The sequence below is a fragment of the Synchiropus splendidus genome, chromosome 16 (assembly GCF_027744825.2).
Source record: "Synchiropus splendidus isolate RoL2022-P1 chromosome 16, RoL_Sspl_1.0, whole genome shotgun sequence".
NCBI lineage: Eukaryota > Metazoa > Chordata > Actinopteri > Syngnathiformes > Callionymidae > Synchiropus > Synchiropus splendidus.
In genome coordinates, this window is record NC_071349.1 from 8,263,316 (window position 1) to 8,290,208 (window position 26,893).

General features: G+C 46.3%; 3 protein-coding genes across 5 annotated transcripts in view; 2 read left to right on the top strand and 1 right to left on the bottom strand.

Moving 5' to 3' along the window:
- Positions 1–5,991, top strand: part of gna11b (guanine nucleotide binding protein (G protein), alpha 11b (Gq class)) — a 30,803-nt gene extending 24,812 nt beyond the window's left edge. For 2 of the 3 annotated variants that reach the window (XM_053846091.1, XM_053846093.1), the window contains 3 exons: positions 639–768; positions 831–984; positions 2,288–5,988. In XM_053846091.1, coding sequence (XP_053702066.1) covers positions 639–768; positions 831–984; positions 2,288–2,478 — 475 coding nt within the window. In that variant the 3' untranslated portion in view covers positions 2,479–5,988. Of the gene's footprint in view, positions 1–638; positions 769–830; positions 985–2,287 lie in introns of all 3 variants that reach the window. The other variant, XM_053846092.1, reaches the window with a different exon arrangement.
- A 2,431-nt stretch (positions 5,992–8,422) lies between these two features.
- On the top strand, positions 8,423–15,279 carry LOC128747152 (TLE family member 5-like). The gene is made up of 7 exons (XM_053844793.1): positions 8,423–8,765; positions 11,054–11,151; positions 11,290–11,353; positions 11,435–11,479; positions 11,540–11,602; positions 12,025–12,099; positions 12,530–15,279. Exons 1-7 carry the CDS (start codon positions 8,739–8,741, stop codon positions 12,767–12,769), a joined length of 612 nt encoding a protein of 203 aa, XP_053700768.1. The 5' UTR covers positions 8,423–8,738; the 3' UTR covers positions 12,770–15,279.
- Positions 15,280–16,963: 1,684 nt separating this feature from the next.
- Positions 16,964–26,848, bottom strand: LOC128747151 (phospholipid phosphatase 2-like). The gene is made up of 6 exons (XM_053844792.1): positions 26,587–26,848; positions 18,912–19,063; positions 18,581–18,843; positions 17,934–17,991; positions 17,587–17,763; positions 16,964–17,523 (listed from the first exon to the last, which is right to left on the bottom strand). The coding sequence occupies exons 1-6, from the start codon at positions 26,645–26,647 to the stop codon at positions 17,374–17,376; spliced, it is 861 nt and encodes a 286-aa protein (XP_053700767.1). The 5' UTR covers positions 26,648–26,848; the 3' UTR covers positions 16,964–17,373.
- Between the last annotated feature and the right edge of the window lie 45 nt (positions 26,849–26,893).

Genomic DNA, 26,893 nt, shown 5'->3' on the forward strand with positions numbered 1-26,893 from the left:
TTTTTCACCTTAAGTATCAGCTTTGCTGAACCATCGCCCCCTGCAGGCTGACAGTAGCTGCGCACCGAACAGACGTCTGTGTCGCCTGGGCGTTAAATGCACTTCTTATAGTCTTGAGTTCCGACCATCTTCTGTGTGTGACTCACATGCGTGTTTGGAATTCTGATGTAAATCTTCTGCCGCAGTATATAAGCTTCTGAAAATGTGGCCGTGTATATGCCAGATAGAAAATGTGGCATCAAAGTATGACCTCATGATTTCCTTATCTGAGTGGCATTCATCTGCGAAGTCTTCAAAAGTTGGTGTTGAAGAACCAAGTCACTCTTGCTGTGTAGTGTTCGGCTTCATACTCCTCCATTTACAAGTTGAGCTGTTTCCAATAGTGGACAGTTGCTGGTGAATCCATCAAGTTCTCTTCATGTTTACCTTCAGATAAACATTCCTGTCAGGTTCCCGACCATAATATGAACTCAATTATTATCATTACTTTAAAATAAACTGCTGCCGTTTCACAGAACGCTAGCTTGATGGATTGGAACCTGCAACTTTCCCACTCCACTCAGCATGTTAGCTGCTTTAGATTGCTCTGCTGTACGACATGACACTGAGTCAAACTGACGTGCCTCGCCTGTGGTCAGGATGGTGGACGTTGGGGGTCAGAGGTCAGAGCGGAGGAAGTGGATTCACTGTTTTGAGAATGTCACGTCTATCATGTTTCTGGTGGCGCTGAGCGAGTACGACCAGGTCCTGGTGGAGTCCGACAATGAGGTAAACCCAAGCCTGTGTTCCGTTGCCTTGAACTTGGTTGTGATGAAAGCCCGTCCCAACAGAACCGCATGGAGGAGAGTAAAGCTTTGTTCAGGACTATCATCACCTACCCCTGGTTTCAAAACTCCTCGGTCATCCTCTTCCTCAACAAGAAGGACCTGCTGGAGGAGAAGATTTCCTACTCGCACCTGGTGGACTATTTCCCCGAGTTTGACGGTGAGATTCTGATGTTTTCGGATGTCTGATCCAAGCTAATCCTCGTCGATCGCTTCCTGAACTCAGTTTAGCCCAGCTAGCTTCTGGCTCCTGACACAGAGCTTTTAATTACTTCAGGAATAAATCTTTTTGTGGTTTGGTGAATAGCTGACAGGTGAGTCACGAGAGTCTTTTCATTTATTTGTCAGATGTGCTGGAACCTGATCCGGAGCATGTTAATAGCCACTCCCTTGTTTTGAGTTGACATAATGATTTATTTAAAAACTCTTGGTTCTGGTTCGCTAAACGTTTGTAAACTCGTTGATTTACACGCGTCACCGACTCGCATATAAATGCAGATGAATTTCCTGTTTAAACAACAAGTCACTTCACCTAAAAAGTCTCTCACGTGAATGTGTGGAATCTTGTTTGCGCTTCCTCCTGGGAGGCATAAACTGGCATCACCAGTTCATCAGCCAATGACCATGTTTAAAGAACCCTGCCACTACGCAATAATATATAAAAGCAGTGAGTTAATTGAGGAGAGGCTTGACATGGGTTCATTTCCTATTCAGCTCTAGCATTGGTGGCCACCAGAGGGCTCCTTTGTGCACACGTTACTGACTTGTGGCGTTGCAGACATCACACATCTATAACTTTCAGTTTTAGTTTATTGCAAATCATTTGTAATGTGACATGAATTATCATCTGTATGGTCTCATTTCTGGTTCCGACTGGGAAAAGAATATTATGGTGGGAACTAGTCGCCATAATCGGCTATTAAATTTGCCACAGACGGGTTCATGAGTCGACTAGTCACAGCGTCATCGTTCTCCTAGCTCACTGGGCAGTAAGAGGAGAAATGACGTGCTGGGCCCTTTCTCAAAGGACACAGCGAAGGATACATACCTTTCAAGTCACATTTTGATCAATTAAAATCAAAATATAATTTCATATACAGTATATAATATATGTATATTCTTAACCACAATTTATGTATTTTTTATTTATATTTATTTATACACTATTTTACACTACAATCATGTTGCTTCTTGTTGTTGTCAAAATAATTGCAATCCTAATTTTCATAATCTCAACCAAAACATAAATAATACAATAATAATAAAATAATATATTCCTTCCACTTTGTTGTTATTGGCTGATGAAGTACACTCCTTCCTAAAGATTCATGAATCAATAAAAGGTCTCCTTCTGAAATACCTACTTCCTCAGTTATGAGCAGGATTGCAGTCCTCACTCTTCTCCAAACCTTGTCTTTCTTCAGCTGCGGTCTGAAAATAAAGCGCTGTGTTTTGCTCCCCAGGTCCCCAGAGGGATGCTCAGGCTGCGCGGGAGTTCATCCTCAAGATGTTTGTGGACTTAAACCCAGACAGTGACAAGATCATCTACTCTCACTTCACGTGTGCCACGGACACTGAGAACATCCGCTTTGTGTTTGCAGCAGTCAAAGATACAATCCTACAGCTCAATCTCAAAGAGTACAACCTGGTGTGAAGGAGCACGCTGCACGCACCAACGCACACCGCTCTTTCTCAAGTGTGCTCAAGTCCTCATGCATCACACTCACACACAGCATCTTTCATTTCCTCCTCCTCTGGCTTAAAGTTGATTGACAGATCGCCTCCCTCCGGTGTCACCGCCCCCTTTCGCTCGGCAGCATGTCGTCGGCATCCTTCGCTTCTTCGGCTCTCGTTTCGTTATCCGCGACCGAAGGGACGCAAGTGCTGGTGCTGAGAGTAGCAAAAGTAAAACGGTTCGCCTGAGAGCGCCACCTGTTGGTGGGGAAAGGGATCCGTAAAAAGTAGGGTGAGATGACAGTCACTCATAGGGAGTGGCAGGTGGACTTTGATTATGAATGTACCCTCTAGTGTTAGCGTCCCAACTGCAAAAAATCCATCGAGGAGATGAACTAAAAATGTAAACAGGCCACACTCAAACGCCAGAGGGCTGATGTCAACTGTTTTTTTATGATGAGAAAATTAATTCAGCCACAATTAGAATTTATTTAAGTGGATTCAGAGGGTCAATCTTTCCTCATTCACCTGATAGGTCCCCGCCCAGAACACTCGGCTCTGATTGGTCCGTGAGTGATGACATCATATCCACGCGTCAGAATCCACACACCGACGCTGCCGTCCAGTCAGGCGCTCCTCTGATGGCGGCGCTCACTCATTATCAGGACGTGCTTCTGTTTACTTTTTTTACTGTGTAATCACTTTGTTAATATAAAATATATATATATATAAATATATAACTTGCTATTGGGTCGTGAGAGGGAGGAAGTGAGCAACCTTTGGCGGCGTCCACACGCCTGCTGAAGCTTGTGTATATCAGTTTGTAAATACATCTAAACAAGTCACTCCTGTACAGACGCTCTGTGGTACACCATGTTTGGCAAAAAAAAGAAAAAAAAAAAAGACTTTCAAAGAGAAAAAAAAAGTAAATTCGCCTTTCCGATGATGCGAGGATTGAAACTGTGACACACTCGAGTGGAAGCCCGGAGCCGAGCGCTGCGGAGTGAAGAGCCAAACACTACTGCAACAGTCAAAATCACAGTACGATGAAAAGATTTTGATTTTTTTTTTTTCTTTTTTAATTTATCTAATTTATGGACCAGGTTTGAGGTGTTGATAATTTGACTGCTTTTTTTAAAAAACTCCTGTCATGTCGAAGCACTCCTTTCCTCATAACTACTTGAGTCTGAACTGCTGTATAAAACCAACAAAAAAAAAGTATCGAATGTCTGGTTGTAGTAAGAATTTTTATCTCTGCTTTCTTCTTCTTGAGACATTTCCAGGTGTATATGCCATGGTCACGCCTCCGTCCACCACAGTGTTGTTTCTTTAGGAGCCCTCACCTTTGGTTTATTTCAATACTTCCTCTGGGTTTATAGACGTGGCGACAGTGCTGTAATCCATAGGAACATGTAGGTGGATATTTTTGATAAGTGATTGAGGACCGTCGCGGTCCACGCTTGCTTTTGTGACTTCACTTTTCTGTTCCCATCATTTTCTCTTTCTTTGCGGCTTGCTTATATACCAGTGAAGTGCAGATATTTACAGGCAACCTATCATCCTCATTAAGGGCTATCAGTGCATCAGACGTTTGGGGGTGCAGCTCGCACCCTGCTACTTTTGTAAATGGAGATTACTTGTGTGTGTTTAAGAAGTTTAGGCCGGGCGTTAATGCAAAAATTTTTAAGAGTTTATCGACACTAAGCAGTTTTACTTTATATATCCGACCAGTCTGCTGCTTTTTGTTGGGGTGTTCATGATGGGTTCCACTGAGCTGTGGCGATGCTTCATGCAGTATTGAACCGGTATTGCATGCCCCCTCCCCCCCTCGCTGAGAGCGTCCGTCTGAGCTGGACTTTTCTACCTTGGTGGCAGCTTCCCCACATGGGTTTTTCAGAGCTTCGCTGTGTCGTCCATATCACTCCTGTGGTGCCGTTCATTTCCTCGTCCCATGGCTTGTTTTTGTTTGAAAAACTTGTGGAGGTCCTCCTCATCCCTCGCGGAGTGGCGGTGAAGGTAGCTGGGAGCCGAAATTCTCAGCAATGGTCCAGGTCTTTGTTCCTTTGTTTGAGGGCACCATGTCAATAGGGATTTTACGTTGATATTTTGGTGAGGTTAATGGTGTTTTTAAGGATATTTAATAGCAGTGTTGGGTCAGAGCAGCTCAGTTCAGTATTTGCCCCTGTTACCGGCCCTTAGAGAAGCCAACCAAAGTTGTCTTCCTGGGACCCCGGAATTTTATACCTGAAAGCTGCCTGAAGGTAGAAAGGTTTGATACGGGAGCACGAGATCTTACAACAGTAACCGCGTGCCGAGGAAGCAACTGCTGTGATAAAGCCGCCAGTAGAAATGGACGACCCCGGACGGACCCTCAAGTGTTCCTCGAAATGATCCACGTCGTGCTTTGCAATCACGTTTGAAACTTGACTCCGGCGCACGGCCGAGGGCTGACCTGGTCCTCGTTCGCTGTTGTTGCACAGTGTGTTTTTGGCACATCTTATCTCCACATATATGAGCTGGAAAGCAACACTTAAGTCTCCCTTTCTTCCCCAGCGGGTTTTATTTTTTCACTCCGACACACGTTATTTATTGCCTTCTTACTAATGAGCGCTTGTGTTAGGCGTGGTCACAACTGTGTTCTGTGCTTTCCAGTGAGTTTGTGGGACTCTTGGCTTCTCTTTTGGACATAAAGTTTGTGCATATTGAAATCTTCAAGCATGTTCCCTTCTCTTTTTTCTGTTTCGTTTTCCTTGCTCTGTATGATAAGACATTACCAGAACACTATTATTTAGGACCACTTGATTTCTTTGTTTCTCACTCCAATGAAACCTGAAGGTCAGTTGTGAAGTGTTGTATAAAAATGCTGTTTTCTCTCCAGTTTCTTTGTAAACCAAATGTAAATTGTGTATTATACTGAGTGTGCCAACCCCACTCACTTTAGAGCCTGGCTCTCTCTTAAGTGCCAACGTTGTGGTCGTCGTCGAAGGTCCGCCGCCTGAGATGATCCTTTTTAAATGAATCACACCAGAGACTAAAAAAATGATTAAGTACACAAAGGCTTTAGACTTTATTCTCTATTTAAGGTTGACAATTTAAAGGATAATCTGCTGTTTTGGTTTTTTTTTTTTTAAGGAACTGTAATTATTATTGCATGTGCTGTTTATTTTGTGTTCTACGTGAGGGCTCGGATGTTTTCATGGATGAAGGGGTTCAATCAGTCGGTTCTTGTTGATTACTGATTTACATAACTCTTGCCATATTTTTTATGTGTTTTTCATGTATTTGTTTAAACCACTGTTGCCTGATCCTCATTCAAACATGACTTACGATCATTGCCGCCTTCTAAGAGAGAAACATAATGACAAGGTATCTGTTTTAAATTGAAATAAAATTTGTTCCTATACTTGCTGACAGTGTGTCGCGTGGGTCTATAGTGCCGACCTGGTGGAGCGTCGGGATGTTCACAAACAGGAATACTGCACGTGCATATGTGGAAAAACAAGTCAGTAAAAATGAGTTTTGAAGGTGAAGCAAAATGTCTGTTTCAGAGCAACCAGAGAAGCCTCTTAGATTTAGGTGTATGGGGTGATACACCTTTGGGTCTCAGCTGGTTTATAGGAGGTCAGCATTTCTCTTATTTTTTGGAATTAAATTTTTATTGCAAGTATAATGCATAGAAAGACACAAAAACAAACTCAAACCAAATACAGAGAAATAAAAGTAATAAGTTGTCTCTTACATGTTCCAAAACTATAACAAGCAACAACCAAAACAGAAAAAAAATAAAATAAAGAAAAAATAATAGAAATAAAACCAAAAAAAAAAACTCAAATACTTGGGGGGGCTCAACCTACTATAATATCCCATTCAATCCCCTAGGGACTGTGAACTTTAATTCCAATTAAACTATCATCCCTGGGTTTACAAAATTAATCCAGTTACTCCAAATAAGGTCAAATTGCTATGAGTTGGCTTTAGCCACTTTCTTGTGATTGATTTTTTTTAATATAGAGACAAAAAGAAGGAGCATTTCTCTTTTTAAATTGAAAAACTTTTTTTTTCATGTCAAATTCAATTGTGATCAGCGAACTAGGACACTACGTGTGTGTGAATGAGAGGGACCCAAGTGGACAGGTGAAGTTGCAGGATGCAGAGATAAAGAAGGTGGAGGATTTGAAGCACTGAGGCTCAACTGTCCAGGGCCATGGAGAGTGTGATACAGAGGTAAAGAAGTGGGTGCAGGCAGGATGGAATCATTAGAGAAAAGTGTCAGGTGTGATGTGTGACAAAAGGGTGTCGGCAAGGATGAAAGGGAAGGTGTCCAAAAGGGTGGTGAGGCCAACAATGTTGTATGGTTTGGAAACAGTGGCACTGAGGAAAAGACAGGAGGCAGAGCTGGAGGTAGCAGAGATGAAGATGCTGAGCTTCTCTCTGGGAGTGAGCAGGATGGATAGGATCAGGAAGCAGTAGATCAGAGGGACAGCACATGTGGACAGGGATTTAGGAGTCAAAGTCAGAGAGGCTAGATGGAGATGGTTTGGACATGTACAGAGGAGAGAGAGCCAGTGCATTGGTAGGAAGATGCTGAGGTTGGAACTGCCAGGCAGAAAGTGGAGAGGAAGGCCAAAGAGGAGATTGATGGAGGTGGTGAAGGAGGACATGAAGGTTTGTAGGTTTGAGAGAAGAGGAAGCAGAGGACATGGTGAGATGGAGGAGGATGATCCTCTGAATCTGTCGTCAGCCGTGGAAGGGCAGGTGGTGCTGCTGGCTGATTTGGCCCAGTGGCAGCATGTAGATGGAAAATAAATCGAATCCTGAAGCAGATCTTTGAGGAACACCTCTTGTCATTTCTGCTGTGGATGAAGGGAAGTTACCTAGTAACTGGTGACTCAAACCGACTAAGAGTGTTTGATTCCCACCCAACATCACGATCAACGCTGAAATGCGGGGAATTTAAACCAAGCGTTCACCCTCATTTGCTGCTTACAAGATCCAACTTTTTCTAAAATGTCAGCTGAAGAATGGAAGTTCAGAGAATGGTTTATAAATAAGAGTTAAGAGTGTAGGAACGATAAGAGTTTGTAGGAGTGAATGTAGAGTGTCTGCTGCAGGTGCGCTGTTCCTCTATGTGTGTGGCCGCTGCATGTGGGAGGGGTTGCAGAGTGAGTGAGGTCTCTCCAGAAGTGAAGAGGTGCCCGGTGCGTGTCCAGCTCTGAATGTGCGCTTCTGTGCAGTTTGGCTGTGACAAAGTCATAAACCAAGTCACGCTCTGTCCCAGACTCGCCTCATCCCTGTCCCAGCTCCAGCCCACAACAGGACATCAAACCCTGGAGTGGAGGTGTGGAGAGCGAGCACCTCCCCTGTGACACTCTACCACGGTCCAGTGTGGAGACAGGAAAGGTTTTACACCTCAATATGAAGAAAAAACAGTCAGTAAATAACGGGACACGTCTGCATACAGAGGCTGCGTTATACACAATAACAAAGCGCGTCATGGGTCAGCTGATCGGTCCGTGCACGTTATGTTTTTTCCAGCTTTTTTCAGGGGCGTTCAAGTTCTGGATTTTCATTCAAAATCAAAAGCAAAAAAATCAAAAAGATTTTTTTGAAAACCGAGGTATCACTGTATATATATATATATATATATATATATATATATATATATATATATATATATATATATATATATATATATATATATATATATATATGTATATATATATACAGTGGTATATATGCACACACACACAACAAGGAGTCTGGGTTTAGGTTCCCCTTCATTCCAAAAGGACTTTCTATAAACTAATCCAGTCCGATGTCTTTTTACTCATTTGGTACTCTGGTGTAGTAATAGGCACCGTCGGCCAGGTGGGGGCAGTGTCTGCTCCGCGAGCAGGTTTGTCGCCGGAGCTGCGGTTCTTCTTTGAAAGCCAAGGAGAGTGTGGCTCATGTGTCAACATCCAGGCTTTCCCCGGAGAGGCGGAACGTTATTTAACTAAACCCCCGGTGTTCTTTAGAGTTCTTATTTGGCGCAAATATCGCTCTTATCGACCGTCCAGTCCGTTGTCCGCGCAGAGCAGGAGACGCGCTTCTCCGCTCGCCGCTCTCATATCAGCTAACGAGATTGCAAACGATGACCGAGTACAAAGTGCGAACTCCAGCCGTTTAAAAGCCGTCTGAGGACCTGTTAGCCTAGCTAGCCAGCCTAGACCTCGGAAACTCGACGAAGACTCCGCTGACATGATGTTTCCTCCATCGAGACACTCGGTAAGTGCAGCAGCAGCTGGATCAGGTCGCGGCTGCGAACTAGTGGAGCCGAGCTAACGAGCTAGCTCCGACAGCTGAGACTAGCAGGAAGCTGTCAGCGGCTCACAAAGCCTCGGCTGCCTCTGTGTTTACACCGCCTGTACCTGCTGCACAGGGCACCTCGCGCTGGCGCCCTGCAGCCAGCGGCAGCTAGCTCTCACCACACAGGAGAACAAACGAATCATTGACGCTTTCAGGCGAAGCGTTTCTCCTACGCCACTCACTGCCTTTCTGACCAATCAAGTTTGACATTTTTAAACGTTTATTTTGTGTGCACTACTCAGATTCCGGGACAAACTTTTGAATACGATAACCAAAAACCAAATTCAACGTTGACCTGAAAATAAAGCTTCAGATGTATTGTACGGTATATTATATATGTTATTTACTTTTCTCAATTACAATGCATAGAAAAGCGAACGTCCACTTTTGAAGGAACAAACTAACCTTCACATTAATAACCTCGAAAACCATTTCACTGCATTTGTACTCCTGCGGGTTATAGATGGGAAAAATGATCTTATTTTGTCCTATTATTAAACAGTCAAATCCAAAAATGGTGTCAGTTGCTCAGAACTCTTTTTTTTTTTTTTTTAGCAATGAAAGATATCATAAACTAAGCTTCAACCTAAATATATTTGTGACCTGGATTGTGCTATAATTTATGTACTGTATATGTTTATGTAAAAGAACAATTGACTGCAATACTGAAATCATAAACTCTTGTGTTCTTAATTTTGCTTTTTAGAGCCCTATATTCATTTGCCTCTAGCTACCGATAGGACAAGGAAGCTAGTGGCTTCACTTTGAGGCTTTCTGAGGCTTCAAATGCATCATCTCACATGGTTTAATCTGTGGTCTAAATTTTTGGGATTTGAACCTTGTGTCGAGGAGGAGCAACAGCAGCAATGACATCATCCCACCACTCATAAATAATAATTACAGATCAATATTTACTACAAGTAAGTTTAATTTATAGTTTAATTGGACCATAAACCAGTTACATTATAAAGCAGGAAATGCATGTCAGACACTGTTATTGTTGTGTGACCATCATCAAGTGACTGTGTCCTTAATCTAATAGTAAATGATAATAATAATTCAGATTATACTTTTTGTTTAAAAGTACCTCACTCTCAAGGACACTTAAAAACAAAGAGTGACAGGAACAATTATCTTAACATCATTTGTTTGCTGTGTAAATCCCTATGGTTCTAAAGTCAGGCTACGCCTCTCCCGTCATAGAAGTAGTTACTTTCTTTCTACTTCACAACACAGAAACAATAACAAATCTCATATCTCAGCTAGATAAGCATTGATAATGTAACTGAAGTATTGGGTCTGCCTCTTTCTTGGCACCGTAATCTAGTGATTCTAAATCTGATGTTCAAACTGTTTCTCTGATCTTGTGTTTCTACTGCTCTAGTTTTTTTGTCAGTTCTTTGCATTTCTCCAGCCGCTAACTCACTATCAGTCTGGGGTGTGTGAGGTCCTGACAGAGTTCATCTTCCCTCTTGTTTCTTTCGCTCTTTATAGACCTTTGGTTTCTACATTTCTATCGCGGTGTATGATGTGTGGATGCAGCGACTCAGTGATGGCTGTGCGCTCCGTAATCCCGAATGGAAAACCCTCGTGCCCTTGTGCCACTTATTTACTGAGTAATGAGGTTTAGGGCATGAGATTAAAGTCGGGATTACAGCTCAGTGTAGCGACGACCTGGACAGACTTCTAAAGCACATATGGGCTCGCTTTAATCAGTAAACACACTTCCTCAATGGCCACGTTAAGTCTCGCAGGAGCGGGTCACAGTTTTGTGTGTCAAAACTACGCATCAGCAGATAATGAGGGGTTTGTTGACCGCAGGCAGGTTAGAGCAATGATTATAGCTTCAAACGTGCGTTTGTTACTGCATTCTGACTGGTTTAACAAAAGCTGTGAAAATGTAAAACCTATTTCTTTTTCAAACTGATTGATTCTTGGCCCCTGCTTTAACACTTTTTGCTCTGGCCCCTCCACACTCCTTCCTGAGCCTGATGACAAAAAATATATGTGACGCCTGTACTGCGGTTGAGAAGCTAAAACTTCAGCAGTCTCCTGTTCTTCTTCAGTGTGTCCAGCTCTTTGACAGAAATCATGACTAGCTTTTTCTTTCATCTGTCTGTTGTGTGCTTCAGTGGCCGTCATGTCTCTTCTCTCATAAAGAACATAGCGTTTCCGTCTAAACTCATACTGTCTCACCGTCTTGTCAGGCATCTGCTCAGTCCAGCCAACCTCTGAAGTTCACCACCTCCGACTCCTGTGACCGCATCAAGGATGAGTTCCAGTTCCTCCAAGCACAGTACCACAGGTGAGGCGTGGAGCGTCAATAATGCTGGTCATGTGGTCAAACAGCCAATGTACATCTCTCTGTGATGGTGGCAAACGTGTCGGATAAATGCGATCTGTCTCCGAAATGTTTGCCTGATCAGGGTTTTCTCTCCCACAGTTTGAAGTTGGAGTGTGACAAACTGGCTTCAGAGAAGTCTGAGATGCAGCGTCACTACATCATGGTGAGAGCGCCGTCACCTCTCCCTGCCATTAGCCCCTCCCCCTCCAGTGTTACTGACCCATGCTTGTGTTCGCTCTTCCAGTACTATGAGATGTCTTACGGACTCAACATTGAAATGCACAAACAGGTATTCATCATGTCGGGCTTTTCATCTCCACCCGATCACTGAGCTCTTCTTTGTTTTCAGGCTGAAATAGTGAAGAGACTGAACGGGATCTGCGCTCAGGTGCTGCCATACCTGTCCCAAGAGGTAAGACGGCTTCGTAGTCTAGTTCAGGAGTGACCCGTGTTCTGATTTGCTCTGAAGTTATGGTGTTATATCTGAGTGATAACAAACACTGTTCTTTCTTGGACTGTTGCCATGCCACATGGAAGCTGCTGAGTGTTGGTTTAGAATGTGTCATTTGTAATATTGAGTCCAGACAGCTCCCAAGTTGATCTGGTGCACAGTGCAGCAGTCTCTCATCACTAACCCTAAATAGCTTCTTCATGGGCTCTATGGTTCTCAGTGGCTGGGTCGGGGCCCAAAAGCATTATGATCGTGGAGAGTTTATTAGCCCCAGAAACTCGGGAGATTGTAGGTGAGAGCTCCACAGTTTGCTCTAGGTTTGTCTGGGAAAAGTGTGTTGCTACCTCCTGCTGTCTCACTGATCCGTTCCCTCTCTCCTTCAGCACCAGCAGCAGGTGATGGGAGCCATAGAAAGAGCCAAACAAGTCACACCCCCTGAGATGAACTCCATCATTCGGGTAAGGAGCTGCCGTTCTCCGTATTTATCCAGTCCAGGCCCACAAACCTTTACGTTTAGTCACATGTTGAGGGTGACGCTGTAATGGTTCAAGCTGAACCTGGAGAAATGACGGAAGCTAATGTGGGGACCGCTAGCCTCGCCAATGTTTTCGGGTTGCACTTAAAGATCACTCAGACTGGTGAGTCACGTGTGCAGATCGGAGGTGGAAGTGACTTCAGAAAGTGCGTGAGAAAACAGCAGGAAGTAAAACCAGTCTGTGGCTGTCAGAAACTTGTGAAGTGGCAAACGTTTGTGAGTCTCACTCCGCTGCTCAATGGATAGATGTGTTTCGGAGGAAGCGCAGCTTTGTGACTGTGCTGCTGAGCAAGACTGAATCTTCCAGAAGCTGACCGAAGACCTGACATTGACTCGCACCTCTCTGTTTGTAGCAACAGCTGCAGGTCCAGCACCTGTCCCAGCTGCAGGGTCTGGCTCTGCCAGTGGCCCCGCTTCCTCTGGGCCTGACCCCCCCCACCATGCCGGCCGTGTCCTCGAGCTCAGGCCTGCTTTCCCTCTCCTCCATCTTGGCCAACTACTCCCACGGCCAAGCCCAGGCCGCCAAGGAGGACAAGGCCCGGGAAGCCGCAGAGAGGGCGCCGCGAGGGGAGGACGGAGACAAGTCCGACTAGTCGGTTCAGAAGGGGAGGGAGGCTCGATCGAGGAACGGATGTTTCAGGAGGTCCAGCTGGTCTCCTGCAGGGATGATGGTGCCGGGAATCCTGGGCGAGTGAGGGCGAATGCTGGGATGATTTTTGGGGTGTCAGCTCAGGCTTCTAAATTAAACAAGCATTTTTGTGATGTGAGCTGCCACCACTGTCGCTGGGCCCCCCCAAACTCTGATCCCTTCTCTGTAAATTCCTCCGTCACTGTTTAAAGCTTCCTATGAAACGAAAAGCGCCAGCTAAAATAGGATGTTTTGAAAGGGACGCTTCACCTGGCTGGCATGTCGTACCCCTTGAACACAAACCTTGTTTCTAAACCGCCTTGTACCTCAATCCCCGAACCAGTCAGGTTTCCCACCTCACCAGTTGTCGTACACCCGGATAAGGGGTTCAGTCGGCCATCTTAAATGGACAAAAAAAAAAGAAAAAAAAAAAAAGGAAAAAATGAAAAAGCTCTGATTGAAAACTGATGTTTTTGTGAAGATGCGGTCTAAAAAGACTTTGCAAATGTGACTTTGTTCTTGAGTGAATGTGATCGGAAAGATAAAAAACTTTAATTTAACTCTTCATTTTCAAGCACCTTTGGTATCCCCCTGCACTCCCTGCCCCCTTTCACCTCCTACTGACCTGCTACTCTTCAACTGAGCCTGCGAGTTTGTTAATGTTTTTGGACCTGAATCTTCCCGCTCGACACGACACCAGACTCGGCACATGTTCACTGTCGTCGTGCAAGAAACCTTCGAGGTCGCGTTGAATCCTTTCCAGATCAACTTACTACCCTTTTTGTTGCTCAGCAACTGAGACTAGTTTCTTAAAGCATTCAACTGTATTTTCCCAATTACTGAATACACCAGTATTCAGTAATTGTCAGTTTACTTGTGACTTTAAGTGAAATGATGATCGTTTATTCAACACTTCTACCCTGTTTTCATGCCCCCAACTTGAATTCGACTTGACTTTATCGGTGCAGTGACCAACCTGGCCAGTAGAGAGCAGCAGCGTTCCCTTCTCTTCTTGCATTTCGTCCTGCGAGACCTGACAAATCTGTCACAAACCTCCCTAAACTCAAAAAGCACTTAGGACGAGTCAGTGCTCTTCTTTCCATCTCCCCATCTGTGTGCGGTTGTCAGCGGACTGAACACTTCCCTTCCTGGAGATGACTTGGGCACAGAGACGTTCACACCTGCTCTGCTCTCTGTGCTCAAGTCACAGCAACCGTGTAGCTGTTGCTGCGGAGGGCCAGTTTGTATACATATGAATATATCAATATACATATTTTTTAAAGCATTTTTGTATGTTTCAAAGCTGCTTTTTAACATGTGTGTGTAACCATGAAAGACTTGATGTTGTGTGCATTACAGCCTCCAGTTAGAGGCCAGATGTTGTATACCTTGTTTTTCCTGTTCCTTTCTCTCTCTCTCTCTCTCCCATTCAGTAGGCAGTTACATTGTTTTCTAGGTTTCTCAGTGTTCCTTCATTTCTGTGCAGAAAGCACCCTTTCGATGTGTAAAAAGCAACACGGTCCTTTAAGAGAACAGCCCTGATGTAAACAAGCCAGTGTGTATTTCAATGAGAACGAATCCACCTTTTAGCAGTAAGGAAGCTTCTCTGGTGCCTTACAAATAAAAGACGTGATTGAAGAGCCTCCGTTTGTGCTGGTCTGGTTTCACAACTCGCACGCTGATGGCAAAGTTCAGGTGGTGATTTATGGCGGTTGAATCACACTGCAGTGTGAGAGTGTCTGAGGGTGGAGTCACTTGATGAGCTCTTATCACCTGGGCGTGTTCAACGCGACACACCGACGACACACTTTCCTGTCCTTTCCACGAAGAGGTGTTTCTCATGAGGACAGATGTTGTGCTCCGGAAGGCTTTGCTTGACACAGACTCTGCCTTGATCCGTGACATTGTGTTGTTGGCAGTGAACCTCCGCTGCTGAAGATTCCAAACAAAATGCCAATTCATCATCTTTGTTTTTGGGAAAGCAGCGGCTTAAATCTTGTGGGTCACGATGCCAACCATCACGATGCAAGGTGATGGTCTGTCCGCTGTGCTTTCAGTTAGCACTGATTTCATTTTGAACTCCTAAAGGTTCTTGTGGACCACTGAAAGTGACCTGGAGGGCCAGATGTGGCCCCCCTGCCTCGAGTTTGACCCTGATTCCAACACTTTGCAGCACCACAGAAGGCCACACTACATGTAAAAACCATTTCGTCTTCTGTTGATGTAGTACCATAAACCCACGCTAGGTGGCGCTTTAAACAGCAAGGCCTTTAAATACCACTAGGTTGTCAAGGCTGGTGTGACGGTGAGCTACAATGACTGAATCGCTTTTCAAGGCAGACCACTATAAATGCACATCAATGGCTCAGATGAGACTCAGTTCGGCTCTTCTCTTTCCACTTTGGTCCCTAGCCTGTGGTGCTTTGCCTTGGTTCCCTATCCCCTGACCTATTCACACTCACTCTCAATTCACTTCATCCTGATCCCTCCATCCTAAAGTCAGGCATGTTTGGTCCCATCGCTTTAGGTGAATGCCAGGACTGTTTTCCAGTGGTCCAGCACACGTCGTCATCCTTGGACCAGTTTCTTCGGCAGGGTGCTAAATAAGCAGAATTCCTGCCACTCAGTGGCGCCACATGCCACACCCACTCCTAAGGTCTAACAATGATGACTTCCTTCCAGCGTGCAAAACACTTTTCCGAAAATAAAGCTCAGTTTCGCTGTGAACTTTGTCAAGTCAGTGATGACAAGCGCATGAATCTGTAGTCCTGTAGGCCAAGGTGTTCCAGAAGAACAGTCTAAAATAGAAATATGTGTGTGTGTATGTGTCTGGAGGAACAATTTCAGTTACAATTTCATTGCAACATAAGTGATTTTTATAAAGTTTGGACCAGCTCTGTTCGTCTGACAGACATGTTAGTGTTCCGTCAGTATTAATTTGGGGTGAAATTGTGTGTGGTGTGATGGGCATAACAGTTACAGTAGCATCATGGCTAACATGAGGGCTAATGGTTACAGAGACGCTTTGGATACAAGCACAATGAGAGATCATGTCCTCATTTTAAACACCGATTTTGGATGCAAAACCACTGGTCCGGACTAGGTGTAAAACTAAATTTCAACGTTGGCACGTACCAGTAAAGATCAATTTATTAAAGGCTAATGTTGGTCCAATTTCCAATATTTGTACACAATCGTCCAATTCCCTTCTACAGCATCACTTTTCAGGAACTTTCCACTATCAATCTCAATGTTTACTATTAGCACTTGCTAGAGGAAGTGGAAGGACAAAATGATTGTAGTCATGATGTCGACCTGTAGAGTTACTTGATGCGGCCAGATTTGGCCCCCAAGCCTTGGGTTTGACAAGTGTGCAACATGTCGCTGGTGCCACCTGCTGTACAGCTGAAGGAACTGCACAGGCTTGGGTGTATCTCTTGGTGGACGATAATGCACCTACAAAGCAGCCCAGGACGTCAAGCTTCAGGATGCACCAACTCACCAGGAAGTAGGTCAGTCAGGCCGATGGAACGCTGGTCTCACCACAACCTGAATTACCGCTCTCTTGAGCCGGTGTGAAACAAGTGTGGGGACTGAGCTCTTGTCCGGCAGAACAACCTGAGCAGGTTCTGTGAGCTGCGGCGCTGAACTGAGACGCAAGTGGGTCATTGAGACCCTGGTGACTGGAGGTTCTGGGGAAGCAACCCTTCCATGCGAGTCCAGGGTTTGTTCATCGGAGCAGCAGCTTATCTTTGGTTCCGTCAGCGCAGATGATTCTGGCCCACCGTCCTGTGGTGGTGAGGGCCGGAGGCCAAGGAAGCCTGTGTGACTGGTGCTTCTGGTATTGAAGTTTCGTGACGATTTGCTTTGGGGGCTAACGCTTCACTAGCAGAGCAGTGGAGCCGGGCCTCTCCTGAGGGTCCTGGAGCCCGTGAAGAGAAACTCCACCTCCGACCGTTCTCCAACTCTGAACGAGCCGCTTCATCTGCTCGTGCAGCGCCGGGGCCGAACGTCGTGGTGAAGCAGCTCGTGATGGCGGGGAACATTCCTGACAGAGGAATCCTGCTGCAGGTCTGGACTTGATCACTGCGTCAGCGTGGCTCTCCACCAGCGCAGCAGTGACTAGCTGTGGAAGGAAGCACTCGCGCCGACTCCCTGCTGAGTAGTTAGATGTTTTATTTAAAAAAAAAAGACGATTGGAGCTCTAGAGAGTCCAGTGGTTCTGGTAGCCTCAGGGGAAGGCATCAATATGAGCTCCTGTTAGGCTCCATCAGTCCTTGTCCGGTAAAAAACATTGTTATATAAAAGTGGTGCCATTTCTTAAAAACATGACAGGTGAGTGGTTAATCTGGCGGCCAGTGAAGGTCCAGTGTAAGGAGTGAATATCTGTGAGGAGAGTGTGGGTTAGTCACAGCATGTCTGGAAGCACGTTCCATCTAAGGATCACTGAATAACACAAAACATCATTGCACTGGTGGTGAGTCACTCGCAGCTCCGAGGGTCCGGGCGAGTCCTACAAATCTGAAAGTTTCTGGCAGTCCAAGTGGTCTCGGCATCTGTGCCCTGTTCTCATACAGGTCCGGAGTAGTTGTAGTGGTTACTGCGCTGCGAGTCCGGAGGGTGTGGGTTGGGTTTCCGCTCCAGGGTCTCCACCTCGGCCTCGTCGACTTGCGTGCACGGCGGCGGGCGCTGCTTGAAGAAGTCGGACACATACCTCACCTGCGGGACACGGAGAGCGTTTAGACCCGGCGGACCCACCCGGGCCTGCAGAGGCTCACTGACCGTTAGCACGGCGATGAGCGCCCCCTGCAGAAGCCCCACCAGCACGTCGCCCCAGTGGTGCTTGTTGTCAGACACTCGGGTGTAGCCCACGTAGAGAGAGAACGCCACCAGGAAGAACTGGATTGTGGGCCGGACCAGGCGGGTCCACTTCCCCTGCATCCGGGCCTGAATGTAGAACTGCACAAGTCTTGGTTAGCTTCAGTAACTCTGATCTAGTGGGACTGGAGTCACTAACAGGAACCGCGTCTCCACAGAGGACTGTGACCTTTGAGCAATAACAGAACAGAAAGCGGGAATCTTCCGCTGATTGTACAGTGTGTTGTTACAACAATGATGTTTGGACTCACCGACAAAAAGAGCATGCAGTACATCCCGAAGGACGAGTGTCCAGAGTAGAACGACAACCTGAGCACAAACACACCACAGTCAAGTCAGCGGAGATTCAGCGTCACAGTCGGGTCATTAGAACTAGAGACAACAACGTTTCTTTGACCTGAGACATTCATTCAGTTTGTCTCGGCCTGTTCCGCCTTGCTATAGCATCAACATGCTAATGGCTAGCTCAGCAAATGTGGTTGAAGTAATGATAAACAAATACAAGCTTGAAAGTTTGACCACAAAAAGAGAAAGTCATTTGCTGGAAGTCCCTGAAATAAATGTCTTGAAAATATTTCTATAAGAATTTCAATTTTTTAAAAATTTCAAGTCCATTCAGAGTAGTGGAAAACATCCCTGAACAAAAGCAAAGAGACGCTTTTGTTTGCTTTTGTTCAGGGATTCCTCCATGTTTGTTGTTGTTGTTATCATCCTAGCTGCGACATGTCTTGTGCATCCAACCAGGAACTTGTACACTTACAAAGGTTCTGTGTTGTCTGGAGAGCGAACTGTTGAACTGCTTGTTGCGTGTTTTAGAGCCACTACAATGACAATGGTTTGCGGTGATGGTGCATTGCAGAGTCACTACCGCGCTAAAGTGCGCCACGTCGGCTCTCACCTGGACTCCGTCACGTTGCGTGGGTTGCCAGTGCAGTTGATCTGCAGCATGTAGCCGTTGCACACGGCCGGAGCGCACACTGCCAGGAAGTTGGGACGTGGCCGTCCGATGGTGAACTTGGCCAGGTCGGTGAGCGACTGACTGACCGCGGCCCCGAACAGATAGGTGCCCACGATCTTGTAAAGCGCCGACAGGTACTGGTTGAAGTGGGAGTTGGAGCGCAGGCGCTTGGTGTGGACCAGGTAGGCCTCTCCGGTGGTAATCTGCAGAGCAAGCAGGACGTTAAACGCGGCACGTCGGACCTGAGGCGAGGGCTCGGTCCAGGTCGTACGATGAGGATGGAGCAGGAGATGGTCACGGCCGCCATGGTCCCGTGGGAGATGGTGTCTCGTCTGTAGGGCTGCTTGATGCTCTCGTCGTCACAGTCGATGGCTCGCTGGTACGGACGGAACGTCAGCGTCAGGATGGCGGAGGGCAGAGCAGCTGCCGGGGAGGAACAGTTGTGAGGGTCAGGAAGTCACATGACACCGAAGCGCGTTTGTTGCCGTGTATTTTAAATACAGTGGGTCGAAAACACTTTGACCAGGAGCAGTCTGCAGTAGCACCTCAGCGGTCAGCTGAATTCTTGAATTGCAAAAAACATTTTTCAGTTTCTGGAAGTTTCCAGGTGACATTTATAATCTCCCGTCTTTTGTCGGGACTCAATACAATGAGACATCAAAGTGAAAACTCGCTCAGCGATGACATCACGCTATTGTTCCCGTCATCTCTGGAGACGTTCTTTCCTGCACTAGTCATGTGACCTTGGACAGACGGGACTAGAGTAGCGTGAATCACTTGTCGGTCCGGAGACAGCTTCATCGACTCACTCAACAGAGCGTTTCAAGCTGCTTCCTGAGCTGCCTCCAGCTGCCTCCAGGGGGCGTCTGACTTTCAAGAATCAACAACAGACTTATGGCACCAAGCTTCAGGTGCATCATGACGGACAGTCTGCTGCTCACAGAGCACACCGTCCTTCGAGTTCTCTCTCGAGAATGGATCGGCAAAAGACCAAGGCAAAGCGACCGCTAGGAACGCTTGAGTGAGAAAGTTGGAAATAGTAGAGGAAAAGCAGGACGTCCCTGGAACACCTGGTTGCGATGCTAGCTAAAGATTCATCTCAGGAAACCATCACTGCATATCTGAGAGTGAAAACAAGTGGACTCATGAACTGGAGAATGTGCCGGTAGAAACGGCGTGTCATGAGTGACACGAAGGCCTCGCAACAATGTGGCGCTGTCTCTTAAATCTGAGCCGAACAATAGTCCCACTGCCCAAGCCGACCTTTCTCCATTTTAACCTATGCAGAAAAGCCTTTCCTGTTTTGAAGAGCTCATAAAAGTGAAGAATGGATGGATCCGTTCGTTGAGCTGGAGCTTCTTTAAGAACAGATTGCTTCCTTCCTGTCGAGCATGTGACCCGCAGCCATGTGAACGGCCTGGGAGCACCATCAGCGGGGCGCTCGGTTCTGACTCGTCCGACTCATCTGTGCGAGCAAGTCACCTGGCAGGTGTAGAGCTTGCGTCAGGTTTCTCATCTCCGAACTCAGGGGTTCAGTGACGGACACCACGTCCAAAACAGGTTCATGTTACGACACGTTTCTTTGTCCATGAGCCTGGAGCCAACTCAAACATTAGTTGGTGACAAACACAAAGGAAAAAGGACTTGAACAACATGGAGTCGGACAAACAAGTGCACAAGAAAACCGCTGCTGGTTGAACTTCATGTTCCACCACCATCTCCAGTGTGTGTCGCTGCTGGGGTGCCCTTGAGCAAGACCGCTGACACATTAATGTTTGTCAAGAGGAAATGATAATGGTTTCACTATCCGGCATCACAGTCAGCAGTGGCATTCCTCAAGTCCAGACCTCCGTTCAGAGACTCTTTCTCTCAGAGACTGAGTCTGTTCCAGCTCCACAGGGCAAGAGGGACACCTGCAGACAGTTGGGAGTTGGGAGAAACTGGAAGACTTGGGTGCAGAGGTCCATCAGAAGAGAGATGGACTCTTACGCCAGGTTTCAGTGGGTCGAAGGCCTATTGGTGGGGAAAAATCTTTCTCAATAGTCATTAAGAGAAGTTCCATCTATTTCTCAGTTTGGGTCCGGCGTGTTATTTGGGGGTGGGGGGGAGCTCAACCCATTGAGAACCGCTGCTCTAGATGGCCAACAGTTGAGCGGTCACTCAACCCAATGTCTTATGTTTATGCTCCAACATCAACTGCTTGGAAGCATTTCTCTACCTGTGTATGAATCCAGGCGTGAAGGGGTTAATGTGTGTTGCCTGCCTTCTTGGGTGAACCTGCTTCCAACAAATAAATAAGTGCAAAAGAGGCGAAATGCGACAAGATGTTTCCGTAGCACGAGACATGAAGACAAATGTTTTGGTGGAGTGTTGTGGCTGCAGGATGCAGAAACAAACTCCCCAGATTGGGGTCAAAGGTCGACACCATCCACGACGCTGAGGCCCATCACTGCACTTGAGGACGCTTCTCAGCTGCTGCTCCAGTCAGAGGATGATGAAGACGACCCCTCTCCCTTGTCAAGAACCGACTAATCGCAGGAGTTATTTTGGGATTCTTCATGAAAGGAAGCTCTGTCCTGAGTCCATTATCCCGGCGGGTCAAGCCTGCTGGCCGCTGGCCTCTGCCTATTGTTGCTCCAGCAGGGTGCAAGGATAACATTTTGATAAGAGACTGCTAGCTTGGACAGAAGTTCTGCTGGTGCCAGGGTGGGTCGGTGAGAAAGTCACCTCCTGTCAGATCCGATGCGTCACAGCAGTTTATCTGGGCTCGCAGAGCTATGGGGCTGGAGACAGAAAACTGTTGTTCCTGTGTGTTGTTTTTAGAGCTGCCAGCTATCTGAGGTCCAGCTGACCTTGAGAGGCAAACATGGCCGCCTGGAATCCGGACAGCTCGCTGCAAAGTGGACGGCAATTCTCCGTTTTCATTTATTTATTTATTTATTATTTATGTATTTTTTTACCAGCACATTAGCCAATAAAAAGGTGTCTGGACTTTGTCTGACAGGACAACTTTTGCCAGCTACTCGGCCAATAATTCCTTTTACTATTTTGAATTAAACTGTCGTGAGTCGCTCGCTGTGAGCAACTTCAACACACAACCTCTGCTCACTAGACGTCTTTTTAACTGAAACTTTGCAGACTAACTTGTTCTTCAAACACTTCCAGGGGCTGCCTGTAGCTAAAAACCTGCCTCACGAAGGAGTCAACAATCCTCCACGCTTCCATCTTGCTCGACTCTACAGGGTCACCAGCGACATTGTTGTGTGTCCAGTCCAGCACGGGTTGCACAACGACGCACGCTTACATGATCTTCCTCCTCTCCGGGAGAAGATCCGTTTTCCCGTCAGACTGGAAAGTTTGCTCCAGATAGTTCGTCTTCAAAAGCAAATATTCTAGCGGGGTCTCTGTGAAAAACAAGGGTTCCGCTGAAAGTGTGCGTCTTGGTTGCACAACACTCACATGGGAGGTGCAGAGAGAAATGTGGGGGGAAAGTATTGTTTTACACTTTCACAACCTCCTCTGGCAGCCCCGATTCTGCTTGGAGAAAATAAACACGATGGAATTTGGGATCAGGCACAAGCACAACTTCCTCCTGACCTCTGACCCAGCAGGAAGTGGAAAGTGTTCCTGTTATTCAGGCCTGAAAAGGAGAAGAAATGGTGGCTTCCAGAGACAGTTTGGCTCGACCCGGGTCGGCCCTCGCGCCGAGTGCGGCGCTGACCCGACCATTCTTCTTCAGGACTTTCTCTGAGTCACTGGAGAGAGAGAGAGCGGCGCTTCCTTTGAGACAGGGATTTGTACATCCGCTCAAACAATGATGAACTTGACGCTGCGTGAAAAGACTTGTGCACGGTCAGCAATATTGACGTGCATCATTGTGTTGAAGACAAAACTGAACGGCTTCTCACAGGTCCAGGAGCTAAAGGCCCCCCCTCCTCAGCAGTGAAACTGCATCATAGCCGTCAGTTTTACGTGACAGAAGCGCAGTGGACAAACTGACCAACACCCAGGGTTTAAGTTTTAAGCTTTCTCCTGAAGAGAACTTGGAATTCACATGATTCTGACGTACGATTTAAAGGTGCCATAACAGTGAGTCAATATGAATGGCATGGTTTCCTGAATATGACTGGTGCGCCCCTAGTGTCAGTCTTTGGTAAATGACTCAGAGAGCAGTGATGAATAACAGCCTGTGAGTCAAAACATTTGCGCAATGCAGATGTGTGTCAGACATATGTGATTAATAACCTTGTCACTCGTGTGTGTGTGAATGTAGATCTCAAAAGTGGGTCGATCACTGGAGCACTGGCCCTCAGAAGTATAGTAGTTGGCATGTCAGGGAAGTGTGATCACACACTCACAAGTAGGTGTGTTTCCAAGAAGTGGTCCCCACAAGTACAGCTAAACCAGGGACACACACGCAGGAAGGAGGGCACAAGCGAACACTGCACTCTTATTTGACACTTATCTGGCAGGTGTGTGTGTGTGTGTGTGTGTGTGTGGGCGTCTAGTCAGTTTCTCCTCCGGATCCAAGACAACTTCCATTATATTCCAGACTGAATGAATCCTGATCGTCCTGAACACTAACACCAGTGAACTTGAGGTGACAAAGGACTGACTCAAACCTTACTAACCCACTCAGAAAGAGAGTCCAGAAAAAGGATTCAAACTCGCATCCTTTCCGTCTGTGAAGCCGCCAACTGCTGCAAGTTTTGTCGTTCAGCTGTCGATGCTCTTCCATCAGACTCAGTGTGAATTCTGTTTAGTTGCTTCGGAAAAATGTCAAATCCAAACAAGTCGCGTCCCGTTTTCCCAGAGACACAAACGTTCAGCTCTTTGATCCGCAGGGAAAGTTCATGGGAAATGTGCTTCAAATGAAGCAGCAGGGAGTCGAACCCGTGACTCATCCTTCCCTCACGTGAACCCATGCGTTGTGTTTGCACTGACCCCCGGGCCCGGCTCTTGTTCAGATCAGACTGAAGGGGGCGCTGCAAAGGTGAAGCGGTGGTTCCTCCTGCAGCTCATAGATCCTGATCTTCTTCATTCAAACTTTCCAGTCTAAAATGCCGTGAAGGCACCAACAAGTGTCGAGTGATGGCATCAAAAGTGTCCAGTGGCAGCTACCCAGGCTCTTCGCCGCATCTTTGTTACCTCATAGACCGGGAGTCTTCGGCTCTTCCTCCGCTTTTAAAGCCATAAAGCTCACAAACCAAGGTGTTTCCCAAGCAGCCCTTAATAATAGCACGTTTGACATCACCTTTTCAAGCCCCATATCCGTCTATAAATGACTGAACATTGAGCTAATGCCAGCTAGTGACACGGCTAAGCAAATATCTACCGTCCTGTGATCATAGGTATTTTGGAATTTCTCTCCTGCTGTTCTTTTTTGCTGCTATAAATCAGGAATTTCCCCTCAAGGGACTACTAAAGGAACTCTTATCTTATCTTACCTTAAAGATATATTAAAGAACAGAGTGCAGTTTGACCCTCACAGCAGTTTCGGAGTGTTTTGAAGCTGGCGGTGGCTTGGGCCTTGCCTCCTCTGGTTGGGGTTGCAGGGTGTCGACGAGTAACTGAGGCGGTCATTATCATTCCTGCCTGTCACTCACCAGCGTGGATCCTCTCAGAGACACTCACACGTGTGCACACGCAGCACAGAGGTGCGGGTGACCAGTGTCCTGACCGGGGTCCAGGGCCCAGCTCACCATGTGACCTGACCGCTGACTGAGCAGAGAAAACACAGCGTGAGGTCAAGTTTGGAAACCAAACCCTGAGCTGCTGCAAGCAAATCATATTGTTCTTGTTGTTATTGTGCAACGCGGTGGTTACACAAGTGTGTGTTTTGACACAGATACAACACACCCAAAATATACATGGACACAGCGTAAACCGTGTCCTGCCTCAGACTTTCCCTGACAGCACCGGCCTCCTGGAGCTGGCCAGCCTCACTGTTGGAATCTAATCGTGTGTGTTGTTAGGTTTCCGCTCCAGTCTGACGGAACATCAGCGGAGGACACACACACACCTGGAAGATATCAGCGCTGATGTGTTTTTGTCAGCGAGCCCAGTGCAAGCTGCAACAAGTCGCTTTGTTCGGCGCCGTCACAAAAGAAGCCCACCGAAACACAACGCACACGTCGAGTGGCGCAGACACAAACACACCTGGACTGGAGTTTGCACAACACACCTGAGGTTGTCAACACAAGCAGGACAATGGTGGAGACCAGTATTGGACACACACAACTTAAATCCGAGCAGAGACTTGTCAACTCGAGAGAAGCAACCTACTGAAGGTGCTTAAGTCTCAGGACCCAAGAGTAGCTGCATTCAGTGGGTCGCTGACTTTTAACAGGGTGAAACAAACCTGCTATTATTTTATAAAACTGGGATTAAACTGATATATGTGGGCATCGCTTCCTCTCTATCATATATTTTTAGTCAAATACATTTGTTTCTTTTTGAGGGTGAGGGAGGGTCCCAAAGTCCGAGCAGCTGAGAGCCACTGGCTCAAATCAGTCGAGATACTGGATGATAAATAATGAAATCCTGCGCTCTGCATCACGATACTCTGGTCACGATACACGATACAGTAGTACCATGATACACATCACGATACTGCCAAGTTCTACACAGTTGACTTTGAGAAAAAAAACAAGTTTTACTCAAATTAAAAGGACAAATTTAGTCAAACTGTTTGACAGAAAAATAAAACTTGAAGTAGTTTTAGTTTTTAAACACTGAAGTCAAATGCAGTGTCAGACAGGTAGATAGATGACAACAGAGGGCATCACGACTGTCACTGAAACGGCAGTGAAGTGAACTAAAGTGGCAGAGAAATGGTTTCACTTGTGTTTCCTTGGCGGATGCTGTCTGTCCGAACATGTCAGTGACGGCTCACACTGGCCTCGGAAACACGAGGAACAAAGTGCTGTCAATGACTGTCAGCATAAAAATGATGATCATAACAGTGAAACTTCAATTGCATTGCAACTTTCAGAACGCTGTTCACTAAATGCACAAATGAATAACTCGCATTTCACTACTACTGAATCACTAAAATAAGAGGTAAAATCCCGTATTAAGAGCTGAATTGTTATATTGCTACTGAAAAGCTTTAATGTGACCGGTCCCCAGTTCATCACCCAGCACAAGTGAACACTCGCTATGTTAAGTCATTAATCAACCGCGACAAGTTTTGGGGAGGAAACCGGAGTGCCCAGAGGAAAGCCCATGTCCAACCCACTGTGATGCTGCAGCACAAACCACTGCTCCACTGTCCCGCCCAGCTACTGAACTGCAGCGAAAACGTAAACAATATCAATATATATTTTATAAACACTAAAGACTAGTGAAGGGTTTCAAGGTCTGCAAACATATTATCCAGAACAGAACAGTCCCAGTTCCTCTGCACTGCAAAGTGAGCCAAAATGTCATATTAAATCATAGTTTATTGACCTGAAACACTTGTGAAATGTTGCCACACCAAGTACATGAATTCAACTCAGGCTACATTTACGTTTTAAATACATTAATACTGGCCAAGTGTTTGTATGTGTTAGAATAAAGGCAGTTGTTAATTTAGGCAATGTAATTTGAAGATTTAAAAAAAAACTAAGGTTGCCAGGTTGGTGTAAATAGCAGGTAATTTAATAGTGTGGTGACATAAATCAGAAGTATTATTTATGAGGAGTAAATAATGAAAGAATATTGACACGGAAGAGATTTTTTAAAAAAGGGACAAGAACCGGACCGACGGAGTCAAAGGTCCAAACGTCGCAACAGAACGTCCTCTCGCGCTTTACTTGATAGTTTTGATGAATAATAATGTGAAATAAGAAAATAAAATCTTAATCTTAACCCGCGGCGCTTCACACAGCCAAGTGAATGTGTGAGAGAAAGGCGTCTGAGGCGAGCTCAGGTCCAGACACAGCCGAGCCCGGATCACTCACCCACGAACACGCACAGCACATCCACCACCACCAGCAGCACTTTGTTCCGTTGCTCCGTCATCTTTCATCGATAAACACCGAGGTTTCGTCTCGAGGAAACCAGACCGTCGCTGGAGCTGCGGCTTCTTCTTCCGGCTCCTGCGCGTACCTGCCTCAGGTGAACTGTGAGAGTCGGACTGATAGCAGAGCGAGGAGCAACGCGCCGCCGACTGGAGAGAGAGAGACGCCTCCTCCTTGTTGACCCAGGCTCTCACCCGGCGTTTCCTGCACCACGTGATCACCTGCCTTCACCGACTTCGATACTGAT